Below are 16254 nucleotides of genomic sequence, written 5' to 3'. Positions count from 1 at the left end.
TTGCCATCCCCTGTCTTTCTCAGCAGGTTGGACAACACAAACACAGCTTGTAAATAAACAAACCCCAATAGGATGACACTTCGTGGAAAAACTCACCAGTAAATGTTAAATTGCCAAAACCGTGTGGGTGTGCACATACATTTTCATAAGCAAAAACTCCTCACATGCCTGTGGGCAGCTGCACACACTCACACATGCAAGCACTCGCATGGGCTCCAAAGGCAACGTTTGACTTATGAACTGCTGCCCCGACGAACTCGGCTCTTACACGGGGCTATTACCAGCAAGAAACAGGATCAGCTTTCAGTGAAAACAAGGTTTATGTTACTCTTGTCCAAAAGGAAAATATTTTGTTCTCTCTTTCCTCCCAGGAGACCGAGAGGCTAAATTCATTAAGGACTGAGATCAATGGATATTATAAGGAAGAATAAAAACAAACCTTAATGAAATCTGTTGTTAAATGTTTGGTCTCTACAAATGTATCTATAAACAAGCAAATGTTGACTAAATGTAAACACAAACAAACAAGCGATTAATCAAGCTTAGTTTCACACACCCCTAGTGCTGAATTAATTGATAGAAGAATGTGAAAGATAAAATGAGCACTTTCCCCATGCTTTCACAGTTTCTCACAAAAATTTTGCAAGAGTATTTGTACAAGAACTGGAAACTGCTGTTTTATAGACCAATATCAGCTTTATTATCTTTTTTTTTGTATTTAGCAACATTTGGTACTATTCAATTCCAGCTGTAAGCTGTTCACAGCAATCACTTAGGAGAGCCTTATCATAGTGTTTGAGTTTAGTAGAGAGGCTAAAATGAAGCCATCAGTTGAAAATGAAATTATTAGCTAATGATACAAGCAAATCAGTGATATTTAAATAAGTACAAATAATTAAGTTGTTCACCTTTAATTGATGTATATCTGAATGGAAGTAACTTGCTCCAGCAACTTGCCTCATAACCAAAACAGGAACCCACATCCATTCAGAATAAAACACATTTAGCCTAAGGTACATATCTGGATCCCACTGAAATCAATTTGACTCAAGTACCTGCTTAAAGTTAAGCATGCACTGAAGTGTTTCCTTGAAGTCTACGTGGGTCTCAAACTACCTAATGAGAAAGGCAGGGACAAATATAGTATGTTAAGAAGCTCAGTTTCTATTATTATGTACATGTATTCCACATTTAGCGAAGGTTTATTTCAGGAATGACTGCAGTTCTGTGGAGTGTATGGGAGAGGGAGATGACAGCTCAGTGCCAGGAGTCCGTAGCGGAGCCAGCGCATGCAGCAGCTCTCCGCTCCAGCCTCTCCCTCCTGCCCGAACCAGCTGCAGCATCGCCGCGCAACATGGCGCTCTGCATCGCTCCACGCTGCCCCACCAATTTTTACTTATGTACAAGAGGATTTATATCGCTGGTGAAACAAAATGATGCTGCAGTGACTACAGACTTGATGTCATGAAGAAATAATACTGAGAGAGTATTTAATGAACATTCAATCATTCTGAAAGCGGTTTTTAGCATCTGGAAAAAGGAGGTTTAATTAAAAGCAAAAATCTTTAAGATGCAATATACTTTCCAAAGCACTTGAAAATTCAAAAAAGTCTACTGTAAAAGTAGACCACACAGCTTTACTGTGGTCCTGATACACATACACATCACCACGCACCTTTAGTTACATGAGTACTTCCCTTCCTCTGCAAAAAACACAGCAAAATTACTAGTATGAAAAAAAGTTCAATTAATTTCTTAAGAATTTTATTTCCAGACAAAAGAAAACTGACTGTCCCAGAAGCACTGGAAGTATTGACTTTTCACCTGAGACCATTCTGTGGCCCAGCTAAGGCCATCTGCTGGGGAGGTCTATGGTAGAAAATTCCATCAACTCCAGAAAAAAAGAGGCTAGTCCTTGTATTTCACATCAAGCACATGTAAGAGCATTGTTCATTAGCTTTCACCCAATCATCCCAGATGATTTATTGCACTGTTATAAAAATAGAAACCTTTAGATTTATCCTGAAGTTTCATATTAGAATTGCTGCAAGGGTCTTATTTGCCTGTGCTAGCAAAGAACCGCTTCATCAGCTGCGCCTGTGGTTGGGAAGGGTGACATCCAATGGCCTAATATCACTCTCTGGAGACTTGTTTCTTCATGAGTGCATAACCTTGCTTCTTATTCAAAAGCTGATTCTCAACTGAATTCTCAATCTTTCTCTGCCCAGAAAAGCCCCATGAATCTGCAATGTGAAATTCAGAGAAAAGCCGAGACAGGAAAAAAAGACAGATGTATTTATCATGCACAGATGATGTAGGAAGGAGACAAAAAATATTGTCATCAGTGCCTTACTGACTGCAAAATAAGGGAACAGTAATTAATCAGCAGGAGTACATGCTGAGAGGAAGTATTGATTGAATTTGGAGAAACTTCAGTTTCCTGAAGGAACTGTTCCCCTGCAAAGGTAACCAGGAAAGTTTCTGTAAATTAGAATGGCAACCAGCCAGCCTGCAGCCAATCTGAATGTCATTTCAGGCAATCCAGAAAAATATACACCAGATGCACGTTGGTTTCTAAAAAGTAATTTAAATACATTAGTAAATCAATGGCATTGACAGTTTGATGGACTATGATGGAGGAGTCTTCCTCTGAAATATCATCTTGAAAACCTGCAAAGCTCTGGCAACTGAGTTGGCTACAACTTTATCATATTTTTAACTTTTTCATCTTTTCCAACAACTTCTAGTGTTTGGTTGTTTCAGCTTGAACTGACATGGATTTCTCTCCTGCTGAATTGGTCCCCAACCCCTCGGGACTCCCAAATGTCCCATCAGTGTGAGGAGGAGGAGGAAAGGCTTTTGTCCTTTTGTGTCATGGAGGGGCAGGAGATGTCAGTAACAGGACTGAGGAGCAGCTCTGCTCTGAGGAGGTTTGGGTGTCTGTCAGAAAGGAGCTGGTTGCCTCTGTTGAGTAGAGGCAGCAACTTATTTCTGTCTTTTTACCTAACTGGTACGCACTGAGGGCCAGGGGGATGTTAGCAACCCTCAACATAAAAAAGGAAACAGCAGAATTAAAAACCATAAAGAAAAAGATGGGTTTTGCCCCAAGAAGTACATCACAGGGTCACACAAAACCATCACATCTTTCAGCGCCAAACCACCACCCCACTGAAGGTCTGACCTCAAGCAAAGCCAAGTATTGCCACGGGAAGGGGTCACAAGTCTCCAGCAGAGGCTGTGAGTCTGTCCGTCCCATCAGCCCAGAGTATATTCATGATGGGACTTGTGTCAGATTGGGTTTGGCCATCCCAAGGAATTTAATTAGCTGTTAAGAAATGACAATCTGCCTGGTTTAAGCACATTTGGAGAGTTACCTTGCTATCTACCTGAGTAATAAACTGTTCTTGGCTATGATCATCTTTCATCTGCACAGTAAATAAAACTGTCAACTAAAGCCAACTTTCTGTTTCTCGTCAGTCAAGCAATACAATAAAACTCAGAGCAGCATATTTAGACAATGATTTTGAAAGAGAAGGAAAACCTTAAGGAAGTTTTAGTATAATCATTTCCTCTCAGTTGATCAACATAACAGACACAGTAATTTAGCTGGGGAAATGTGATATTAAAGCTTACAAGCCCGATAATCAGATTGTCTTTAGAGACAAAAATCAAGTTGCTTTTCCAGACCTCACCACAACCCATTAATTAAATACCTACCATCTCTTCACTTAACATCTAAAGAACATTTAAGCAAAAACCCAGCAGTTTCAAGAAAAAACAGCCTCCTCTAGCTTGCCTATTTAATTCTAGTTCTATCATGTAGGAAGTTTTACTGCTGTCAAGCAACATTTCTCATCTTTGTAAGAAGGAATTCAACTGGAAATAGTAAAATATTTTCAACATGTTGCTTATTTTTAGCTAGAGGAAGATAAATTATTACATGCATGCAAGTAGTAAAAGCAGTTGCCAGAAAAAATAGGGTTTATTCCCACCATACCTGCAATACATCAACCACTACATGAAAATATTTCTCTTTCAAAAACAATTAGCCTAATTTGTAGTGAGCTCGCACAGGCTTTCACAGTACTACTCTGCTGCAGATTATTACTTGCCTAAAATATGATGCTTACTTTTTCCAGTACATTAACAAATAGTATTGTTTGAGAGGGGAAAAACAGGTAGAAATATTACATCCTTTACTTTGTGATTCTTGCAAACACCAGATAATCCTACACCAGTCAAAATACAATGATTCAGGCTGCCAAAACAAGTATTTACTTTTCCCAATATTCTGATAGCGTTTTACGTAAACGCAGAAGAAAACCTGGTATGGTCTGAAATCAGAGTAGAGCTTTGCTGCACATTCCATTACTTAAAATCCAGCACGTCAGCAGAGCCTTCATAAAAGAAGATGCATACCTTGATCTCTCCAGGGCTTAGGAGGCTGTGCAGTTTGTTTGTTCATATTTTTTGAACAGATTGAATAAATCTCAATTTCTCTTACTATAATATAAAAGACAGATAATAGCATATGGAAAATGCTAGAAAAACCCTGCTGTTAGGTCCACCTCATCATATCTGTTACCACAATCTAGAATTTACTTCCACGGTTGGGAAAATGCATGGGGTTTTTTCTTTCTGCATGACTCTACCCTCACAACCAGTCAATGGATCTTCCATTAGTCCTAGCTGTCTTTTGGAGAAGATCAGCTGCCCATCAGCTTCAGGGACCCCTCTCCCGCTGTCCTGCAGCTCCCTGTTGGAGCTCTCCGCGAGGCAGCCACGGGGGCATGCACATTGGCTCATGGTACTGAGATCTCCAACAAACCACCATCTGGAACTATTGCACTTAGGAGACATGTCCCCATATAGAGTCATTACGAGAATAACTGAAGTTAGAGCAAGTTTGCCCCCAAAGTCTCAAATGACTAAACAAGACCACTCGCTCAGGCAGCACCTTCGGCACGAAGAGCTCCTCACTTCTGTGGGGAGACGGGAGGTGCGAAGAGTCCCCCTGCACTGGGATTTTCTGTTCCACAGACCCAGCCCTGCTTCTGCAAGTGAGAGCCTGGGGATGTTTCCCTAATAGCACCATCCTAACAGACCCACCGACTGCGGGAGTAAATCCCAAAGCCCTTGTGCCGTGCAAAGGCTGGCATGACCACTGCCCATAACAAGCCCCAAGTCCTTGAAATGACAACTGACCATCCAACTCCAAGTTCCTGGAGCTTTCAATTCCTTCACCTCCTGTTTCACTGTGGGGAGAACAGCTTGTCCTATTTCTTGTGAAAAGGAGTGCCAGAGAGTGGAATATTTATAAGGAATTTCTATCTACCCATCCAAACCCAAACATTCAAAAATCATGACTCACAATCCCCTCCCAAATCATGGGATTAAATTAACATATCGTGGGGTTTTGAAAGATGCTGTCTCAAAAATTACAGAATACTATATACTTTGTGTTACTCATTACTTTAAAGTATTTACACAGTCAGAAACTACAAAGTTTTCATCAACAGTTAAAAGAGCCAGAAGCTCACCTAGGGAAAAAAAAAATGATCATCACATATTCATAAGATTCCTGGAGGCTGGACCTTTAAAAATAGTCCAAGTGTTACAATTCATCACATGTAAATTTATGGGACTTGGCAACAATGCAGTTGTCTCCAGGGATGGTGGAAGAGAGGGAGTGCTCTTGATTAACCTTTTTTTTTTTAAATAGATACAACATGCTGAAAGTGCCCTACTAAGTATTTCCTAAATAAGCCCATTGATTAATTTTGAGCACTATGGAAACACACAGCACAGCGTGCTTATCAACGCCCAGTCACTAAATATTTTGACGTTTGTTAACCAAAACTAGATGTATTCTGGAAAAAGGCAAAGTGGAAAATAAAATTACAATTTTTGAAAGCATGTCCTTCCCATGTCTGTTGCCTAGAGCAAATCAGAGGTGGGAAGCCAGATTTAATAAAAAGTAGAGAAGAACAGACCAGTTTTGGAGAATCCGTTCTCTTTTTTGTTAAAGGCAAGGAGAATTTCATGGGGAAAAAATCCTGTACAGTGTCATGGGTCTTTTTCAAAAATAAAAACTAATCTTTAATCAATTTTACAAATCAAAAGAATATTGAAATATGAAAAATCACAACTATTCCTACCTATCACGACACCTGCTGTTCCAGACATGGTCAGTGCTACTTCTCAGCCTGGCCTGCACAAGTTCAACCTTGGTTCTGCTTTTTAATCCCACAGTGCTGGCTGATGGCTATTATTTCCTTGTGCCATTGTACCAAAGCCTATAAATTTCAGTCCTTAGGCGACCACACAGCGCAGGTGAGGTGACATGGATGCAGATGTCTGATGGCATTGTGCACTACACGTAGCTTTGCTGCTGGTCACAGCAGGAAGCCACGAACAGCCCCACCAGCAGCTCCATGAGCACGGCGCTGCATTTCGGAGAGGTGTTTTCAGATACTTCTGTCAGAGCCTTTCTCTAGCAGGTACCGCATGCCAATAACTGGGGCTGATCTACAATTTATGCTTTTCTGTGTACCAAACTCCTACTCCTGAGGAATATTTACCATCCAAAAACAAAAATACTGCCATAAGGTGTGAATAAAATCAAGTCTCTTTTGTTTAAAAGGGAACACAGTGACTGGCTGATATTTTCCAACACTGCAATAATTTTATAAACATCTAACAGAGCAACTTCCATCCTATGATTCAGGGATTGTGGCACTCAAGGCTCCTGTGTCCCCCAGCTCTGCTCCAGAATAAGTACGAAGGCAACCAGAAGAGCCCAACACAGCACTGTGTCAGTCACAAAATTCATGAGTCATTTTAATGGCCAAAGTGGGGAAAAAAAAGTTAGTTGAATGCTATTGTTTGCTTTCTTTTTTCTCCCCATTTCAACTTGAACATTGAGAAATGTATATTGTTCACTTGGCTCTAATTTCAGTGCCTCACCTCTGTGACTATCTGTTCCTTCCAAGTGGTTTCTGGGGATTACTATATGCAAGAGTAGAGTATAGAGTAGAATTTTCACAACAGGTACCATACTCTGACTTTGGAAAATTACTAAGGTAGCATAATAGAGGGGTGCGGATCGCTGGGAAGATTTCTATAAAGGACAATATAACACACTGCATTAGACTTGAAAACTTATTATACTGAAATAAGATAATACCAGGGTATGAGTGGCAAATAACTCTGCAATTTGGTACATACATTTGGAACAAAAATGTAGTTATTTTGTTGTTTCCACTTAAATGACCCAGCTAATCTCAGTGTTAACATCAGCTGTCAAAACATCCACTTACCATATTTGCATCCCTTATTTATTCAGAAAAAAAGGTGCAACATCCAAGCAGTTACCAGAGAAATAGAAAATACTACATGGAATGGGTGTTTATGTTTAGCTCCTGTTATTCCATTGCTGTCTATCACATACTTAGTATGTTAAATCCCACACTTGGAAACACATAAATAAATCAAGCAAGTTTATGTTCATATCTGAAGATACCATTACCTCCCTGTTAGGATTAAATCCAGCCCAGCGAAGATGCTGTCAATGAGAAGCCCGTGTACCACGTCAGCCTTGGTGTCCTTGCTGCAGCCTTCCAATACGGCCTTTGCAAAGCCAGCACTGCTACCTGTCCCCAGTGCACACAGGCACATCCACCATCCCCTTCCGCTGACCTGAGGACTCAGTGGGACACACGACTTTATGCTGGCTACCTCCGAAGCCAATGAAACACTTTAAAGCATATACAGATCCACCATCCTGGAGATGGTTTTGGCTGCCGCAATGCTTGCTTACCCCAGATAAAGTGTTCTGACTCCTTCCCTACCTTTTCATCCACAGAGGGAGAAGAACCATTTCCATTTTCAAGGATAAAAAAAAGCCAGAGATAGCAGACCACATTGGCTACAGGCCTTCAGCTACACTTTATACATCAGCTGGCGTTAACATTTCTGCCTTACCTTTATACAGGGTATCTGTGTTCTCAACAGGAAGCTGCTTCTTGGCAGCTGCTCTGCGATAGACCACGTGCGTTCTGCCTCCTCCCTCCTCCTCCTCCTGGGCCCCCTTCTCCAGAGGTTCAATGAAGAACTCGTCCTTGTCTGTGCGAATCATGCCAGCCTGCAGCAACAGGGCAGAGATCAAACATTTTGCGTTACCGCACATACAGCAGACATTGTGAGTAAACAGTTACAATATGCTTAAGCACACTTTAGTGCTCTCTAGAGAGCAATTAGGATGCAGAGAGGAAACCGGGTGAATTCTTTATTAGAGCAAAACAAAGCATCATTCCCCCAGCTTGACAAGAAAGGACAAAAAGTACAACCCTGAACCAAAAGGACTTCTCCTCAAACCACATGAGTGAAGAATCTGGTCTATAGATTCTTGTTACAGGTCTAAGAATCTGTCTGTCTAGGAAACACACTCCCTATTAGAAACCAGGTACAATGCAAGTTACTACAACCTTAGCTATCTATCAGACCCAGAGTGCTACAGGGTTAACTATCTCTGCTAAAGAAAGGCTCAGTTCAGCACCGTAAGCTGGTTCTGATGTGCAGTTCAACAGTCAAAAAAACACAGAGTCAGCCTTTCTGTTCAGATGAAAAAGTACTACATCTTACATACAGGCAACTAAGTTTTGTTATTATTTCCCCCTTGACACAAAGGGTTCAGCTGACAAAATACCCTTTCAAGAATTAGCCGCAACTAGTTTAAAAAAGGTGTCAGTAGTGCATAGCTAAGAAATAAAAAAAACTTATTCAGACGGGACCAGATACCCTGGTATGAAAAAAAAAAAAGATAAATTTGCACTTCTACAGAGCACCTCAAAGGAACATCACTCAAGCAATTCTCATTGTGTTCAAGGTAAACCCTCATAAAGACTGAAAAAAGTCCTTTCATCATCTTCATGCAGGTGAAACAACTTGGGCATCTGGATCACCTGCATTTGTCTCTTCTTGCAGTCCTGCTCTACTGCAGAAGGTCACAGCTGCTGGTAGCTGGCTTGCAGAGATGGTTGGCTTGAATCAGTTTTTCTGCATATGTTTGCACATCTGTGTTTGAGAACTTAAACTAATGAACTCTTAGCTTGCAAACAGAAAGTCTTACTATTAACATGAAAGAAACTGTTTAGATTATGATTGAGAGAAAGCCCCAGATCCAACATTCAGAATCTCCTTCATCATGCTCTTTCCCACTCTGCCCACTGATGATCCTGGGGTCACCAGAGTTTCAAGTTGGGCACAGAAGAACATCTTGACACTGTGACACACTTCATCTTGCTATCTGAGCTTCTGGGAGTCTAAATCCTCTGCTGGGTGATGCCCTACCTCGAGCTTTCAGGAAAACCAGTTTGGTTCATTTGAATCCAGTATCCTCACTTCAGGCAAGGATCATCTAAACACTCTTATCATATCCCAGCACTAAAGTTCTCATACAACACATATTTTTCTTCTACAAGCAGCAAACTATATTCCTACTGCTATAAATACAGTATGTTCTTTGGTTCCCATCCCCGGAAAAATGTCAGGTGCATTTGTCATGTCTTAACTTACATTAGGCAAGATTTCAGTTCCAGATTTCAAATATATAATGTATACAAAAACAGATTGAAGGGGAAGGATTAAAGAAGCAAAATTATATCGAAGCAATTTAAACTGATGCTATCCTGCCTGTATAGAGGAAACTGAATTTGAAATCCTGTCCTGTTTCTTCTTATCTAATTTAGATTCTACATCAGACACAAAAAAGGTGAGACAGGCTCAGCAGCTCAAGGAAGCTAAGACAACCAAGAAAATAAGTGCTGAACCCAGAGGGAGAGCAACTGATCTTTTACTGTAAAAAGGAATACATGAAAAAAATCGTAATTGATGTTATTCTCCATTTAATGTATATTTTAATTGTATACACACATGCTGCTTCTGAATATTAAAAATTACATCCAGAAATTTTCAAGGCTTTTTATGAGAAATGCACCTGTTCAGAGCGAAGATTTCCCCCGAGAAGATGAAGGCAACATCCTGGGACAGACTGTAAGACTAAACAAAAGAGATATTCGAATGCTGGTGCCCAAGACACAAAACCAGTGGTCAAACACCGATGGTTTCCTGCAGATCATTGTGCCCGGTGCTGGCCCTTTTGCATGCAGGGGGATTCATGTGGCACTGAATACTGTCAAATAGCCAGCCAACCATCGGGTGCTCTTATTTGACGTTTTCTCATTTTAATCTTGGACTAAAATAACTTTGTCTTTATATTGGAATGTCTCTTTCCCTTTACTCCTGAGAAACACATCAATTATGTCTGGTCAGAATTATTAGGAAAGAGTGTGGGTTTGAATTGTAAAAGAATTATATATTTTTATATACTGTTTATCCTACACAGTCTTTGGTTTAGCCAACATATACTCATAAAATAAAATAAGAAAAAATGACCGTTTGAGACTTTAAGAAGAAAATTTGTTTAGACGGCAAGGCAGAGTTCCTACAGCAATCCACAGTTCAAGCCATCTGCCTAATAATACACCCACAGTTATAAATGATTCATTAAGAAATATGTGGGGCTCCTGAATGTCTCCACCACACATTTCCTTGCTGCTTTGAGCAAGACATTTAACCTCTTTACTTCTATTTCTCCACCTCTGAACCAGCATAACAACAGTCTTGCAGGGTAATTACAAAGGTTGATTTATTTTTTTGCCAAGTGCTTTGAACACGAAAAGCTCAAGATGAATTGCCTAATGCATTTTTGCTGATACTACTCAGAACAGCCTCAAAAAGCCACCATGAAAGGGAGATTGCTTTTAGTCATCAACACCAGTGTTGCGCACAGCCAAGCAAGCAACATGAAGGCATTGCTCCGGCAGCAGGGCTTTGCTCACGCCCTTCACCCATCAGTCCTGTTCTTACCCACAGACGCCATCACCCTTCTGCCAGCCTGTCATGCCAAGACAATTGTCAGACCACCACCAAGTTTATGATGACAACAGAGAGTATTAAAGTTGCTGCAATTTTCTGGGGAATGCCTCTGGATGACTAGAACAGAAATGTCACATTGTTAGAGCTAATCTGTGCCTTCCCTTCGACACAGGTTAGACTAGAAGGACTTCAGAAAATTCTTGGGCTATCGTCTGGACATTTACTCCAGGGGATGCAAAAGCAGAATTAAGCCTTTCAATTATGAGTTTCCTCAAGTTCTGAACAGAACAACAATAGTTGCTTTCATGAGCTAAGAGCTTAAAGGTAACTGTGTTTTTCTATCCCGCACTGCTCAACACCCATCCCGGGACTGCTGTACTTCCAGGAGTTACGGATTAGCAGTGCCTCCCCTGCACTACCACCCTGCAGCCACACACATGCTGTGTAATTCAGAACTAGGTGTGGGATTGAGCATCTCCATGGAAAGGACTTCCAATTCTGGAAAAAACACTGAGCTAACTGTTACCTCTTCCCCTCCTCTTCTGGGACTTTTAACTTGAAACTGAAGTGAATATGGGAATATTGCTAAATAACGATGGCAGCAGCGACTCTGTCCTGTGACTAATAAAAATATAAATTAATTGAAAAAGTGTTTTCCTTTGGAACGCACCAAACTGTAGCAAAGAGCCTATAATTTCCCAAAGTGGGACATCCCCCAGCCTTCCTTCCAACAGTTTTCAGATCCCAGCTGCAAATTACTTAAGTCAAGCACTGCTTAGCACTTATTAATATGCATTAAAGACTAGAGCAGAGGACACTTAATCAAAAGGAAACTGCAGTTCAGAGAATCAAAACCTCTGCTACAGTCAGCAAGGCAGTTATTTAGAAGTGAAAGCTACACAGGAAAAAATTCACAAGGAAGGCAGAGAGTGACTGTCCTGTCTAATTAAGACAAGAATTACATTGATAAGCCACAAGTGAGCCCACTGCAATAGAGGACTGTGGTTTCGAGCTCCACTAATCTCTTTTGGAGGTAACAGGGCTCCTGCACAACCCTGAAGACCTGCTTCCAAGGCTTTCAAGGACCACAGGATCTAGAGATACTGGCAATGAGGAGCAGCCACACAGACCCCTTCTCTTACAAGGCAAGTCCACTGTGCCACCAGGTCACCATCTCCACTGGGGGCTTTATGACCAAGGTAATTACACTAGTCCCATCCACCACGATGGAGACCTCCTCTCCAGCCCAGGAGACCTGCCAACAGTTTGCCACCACACTGTAGAGCTCAGCAGAAACCAGGCCTCTTTTCCAGTCTCCTCACCATCCCCAACCCCTCTTGCATTTCTACATTCTTTAAAAGTCTAATTTGACAGAAAAACTGCCTGGCATATTTAGATCTACAGAAAACTCCAGATTTTAGAGCCTTAGCTCCTGTGGATAATTAAGTGTCTTGCTGGCTCTGCACTTGGTGAGCGACTTAATTGTCTCCTCATTCCCATTCCCATCACAGCTCCCTGTTCTAGGCTGTAATGAAGTAACCCATCTAGCTGCTGCTTCAGGACTCCAGATCCTCAGCCCATCCTGTAACTGCAAGTTTAATTAATGTTCATTTTCTTCCTCATTAGTACAGCTTTACAAAGTTTCTCATTGCTGAACTAATTTGCAGATTTACTTCCCAATCTCCAAGCACATGATACAGATAGGAAGCTAAAATTAAATGTGAACAAACCTGAAATTAATATTTAAAAATCCAAGTCTCTGCTTAGTTAATTAAATCAGTAACCTACAAAACCAGTGTTTCAGAAACTCTTAGAAACAGTACTTCTGTAAATAGAGAGCTCTTTTCTTTTTTTTAGTATTTTATTCTGAAAAAGGTAGGCAGCCACATGACATACCTGTGCATGAACAAATCCTAAATACAGTTCTGAATTGCAGGTGATTTTTTTGAGACCAAATGGAGGTTCAAACTATCTGATATTTAGCCTCAGTACCTGGGTTAGGAGCCTGCACTCCTTGCTATGTCAAAGAAGCCTCCAGGGGGGAATCTGCAATATGGGATCCTCCCAACAATCAATTCACAGAGAAGCAGAGAGAGGAGATTTGCATTTCGTTGTATAGTTGCCAAAAAATACTCTGTAGATGACTTGAAAGGGAAAATATTTATATTTGCAGGACAGCATATTGGACAAGGTCTCACTCTATTTTTCTATCAATGTGCCTGTACCCTAAATACACAATTACTACACATTTGACCAGAACTGGCACTAGTATAGCAGAGAATTTTAAAGCAAATTCCACATGTTATTTTTAATTATGATCCTTCTCTAGGTCTTAAAACCACAGGAACATGCTTTTTTCCAAACAGCAACAGATGTGTCCTCCCAACACTGAAGTCAAATATAGAAATATTATTAGTTCAATTATATTAGAATGGACCTGATGCACCAGGAGCTCCGATGACTGGAGCAAGATCACCCAAGAAGCCAATGGCAGAACTAAGGACATAACAGAGACCTTCGAAACTTTTCCCTGCCCACCCAGGAGCTCTCAACATTTTCAGTTCTGCAAAGTATTAATTCCCAATCACACACTACATTGATCCAGAAACAGACACGTTTGGCGTCTTATTTCCATTTAGCTTCATTCATATAGATAACAATGCAAGAAAAAAGCTTCTTATGTCATATTTGCATTTGATTCTTTGAGAATGTGCCTCGAACTACTGAAGCATTGCAGAGGAAGAATTGTGCAGTGCTGAAAATTCATCTTTCTTTACAGTGGATGGAGGTACCAAAGGAATTGTAGCAAACATTTGGAACATGTTGCCACTTATTGTGCTGTATGCTGCTGCTGCCCTAAAGCTACGCTGATTTATTCTGTTCCAGGCTGGATGAGGAACGGGAAGAAAAAGTTTTTAACTGACCATATTATTTTTATTAGTTAGTCTAAAAGAGTAGTTTTCAGCTTTTTTTTTCAAGTCAATTTGCAATTCAGTCGCTTTGTTTTCACATATCCTCAAAAAATTAAGGCAAGGGGGGAAGTAATTATGTATACACACAGACAGACTGACGGAGAGGCAGAGCCTGCTGGGTAACCCTATGAAAGCTGCATCTTACTTAGGGCACCTATTTATCCTCTGCAGAATGGGGATACGGTCACATTTTTAATGCACTTTGAGATCTACTAATGAAAAGCACCATACAAGAGCTATTCGTACTAAGAGTGCTTTCATACAGTCCCTGTAGCTCAAGGGAGGATGGGTATCTATCCATTCATGCATCTATACGCTTCCACTGCTACCAAAAAAATCAAGTTTTGTCCCTGGAACCCAGCTTAAGGACACCTGCAATTGTGTAGTGACTAAAAACAGCAGTGGGACAAATCTGCAGCCAATATAAGCTAAGGTAAAGGAACTGCGTTAGTTTATAGCAGATGAGAATCTGGACCCAAACCTTGCATTTGTATGGTACTGGTGTAACTCATTTTAGAAACTCAGAAGGGTTTTCTGTGGTTTTAAAGAGACACAATAGTGAGACAGACTGTGTCTCATTCTCACTGAACCATCAAGAAAACAGACACAATTAAAGTGATTTCACAAAGCAATGCGAGCAGATTTCATGACAAGCATCCTGGCCATGGTGCCTGGCTTTTACCAGTGGACAATGCTAAAATCATTGCTTCCAACTGCTCTGCCTTTACAAGAAAATTACCAAATTCTCACCTCTGGCACTCAGTGCCTGTGAGGACCAGCAGCAGTGCAGGAGACCAGGGCCATGACCCTGAGCACCACTTCCCTTCAGTAAATCTCCTGCCTCTGTCCCCCACAACCTGCCCCAACTTAGCAGCTGCTCACCTCTGAATCCTGGTAGCTCAAGAAATAAATCTCATTTTCTAAAGGTTTAGGCGATACAGAAAAACACAGCTTTCTGCAAAATGAGTATCTGCAGCAAACAGTACAGCCCACAAATGTCTAACAGAGACTTCAGAGCAGGCAAATTCAGAGCAAACTTCCCTGCAGCTCAGGGCAACAGCATCGCACCTTTGCCAGGTTGGCAGGAACCTCATTTCCAAAAAGTTCAACTGCAAGAACTCTTAAAATTCTGTAGCTTTTTAAACAGAGACCTGCAGTTATTTTAGCTAAAATAATGCTTAAGCAAGAGCATTTTGGAAAGTCTCTAGGCTTAATGTCCACAGGTATGTGTAATTCCAAGTGGGAAAGAGGTGAGTTATTAAATAGCTGTTAAGAATGAAAATGATAAATGCAGCAGATCTTGCAGACTCAGGGGATTGTAAACTCGATTGCTGTTGTTGCAAGCAGGGAATAGTAATTGAGAAACTCTGTTGCAGAGCGCTGCAATTTTAATCTTTCAGGGAGGAAAAGCATGAGTATCAAGTGCATGAATTTGGTAACAGCAAGATCCAAAAGGATTAACTTTCACAACTTTAACACAAGGAACCATTTGAAATAAAGCATTTCTGAGGTGACTCTGACAAAATGCATAGTTGAGTCCTACCCTCAGCAATAAAAATGAATTGACATTCTGCAAGAAAACAAAACCAGTCTGACTGGAAAGCTCTTCAGCTCAAACTCTCACAAATCGGGATGGTTGCTACACAAGTTTCTTTTCAAAATTGTATTTGCTTAAAGCACAAATCAACACCCACTGAAGTCAACAGGCGTCACATTCATAAATCTCAAGGTCAGGATTCATAAATGGATTCATAAATATTAAAGCAGTTCAGTCTGACCTTCTATGTAAGACAGGCCAAAGACTTTCACCAAAGCATCGCTGCAGCCTCCCAAAACCAGTCTTCATCCTGAATTCAGTAGGGCTGGATCAGATCCACTAACGGGTAGGAAACGGAGTCTAGGTCTTTGTTATGGTGAACAAGATAAAAGGATCCAGACCACACACCAGAGAAAAAGGTTTACTACGTTAAAAAAAAGTTTAATATATTAAACTCATCTGAGTTGAAACACAATTTTAAATTACTTTAAATGCTATGTTATAGAAACCCTGATTCTTCCCTTTAGAAGATGTCACTGCAGCAACATTTCATATTCCAAAGGAGCACATGCGCTGCAGAGTGCAAGTTGCAGAGCAGCAGGAACCAGCTTTGGTCTGGGCCATTCCCTCCTCTTCCTCCTCTTCCACCACCATGCTCTAACACCCCTTCTTGCACAGCAGCCCCGGTGCCCACACAACCACACAGCGAGTAGGTTCAGGAAGCTTATCCCAAATCACCATCCTAGAAGACACGCACCTTGGCAGAACCACGCCTCCCTGGTCCACAGCTTCTGACCTTAGCTACTC

At 41.0% G+C, this 16254-nt stretch overlaps 1 protein-coding gene across 1 annotated transcript in view; it reads right to left on the bottom strand.

Annotated features, from left to right (window-relative positions):
* The window catches only part of ADAMTS2 (ADAM metallopeptidase with thrombospondin type 1 motif 2), a gene marked incomplete at both ends in the record, with an annotated part of 189082 nt that overhangs the window by 110917 nt on the left and 61911 nt on the right, over positions 1-16254 (bottom strand). The window contains 1 exon segment of the mRNA XM_082005994.1: positions 7984-8143. Coding sequence (XP_081862120.1) covers positions 7984-8143 — 160 coding nt within the window.

The sequence above is a fragment of the Phaethon aethereus genome (assembly GCF_964289735.1).
Source record: "Phaethon aethereus genome assembly, chromosome: 14".
NCBI classification, from domain to species: domain Eukaryota; kingdom Metazoa; phylum Chordata; class Aves; order Phaethontiformes; family Phaethontidae; genus Phaethon; species Phaethon aethereus.
This window is presented reverse-complemented; position numbering and strand designations above follow the sequence as displayed.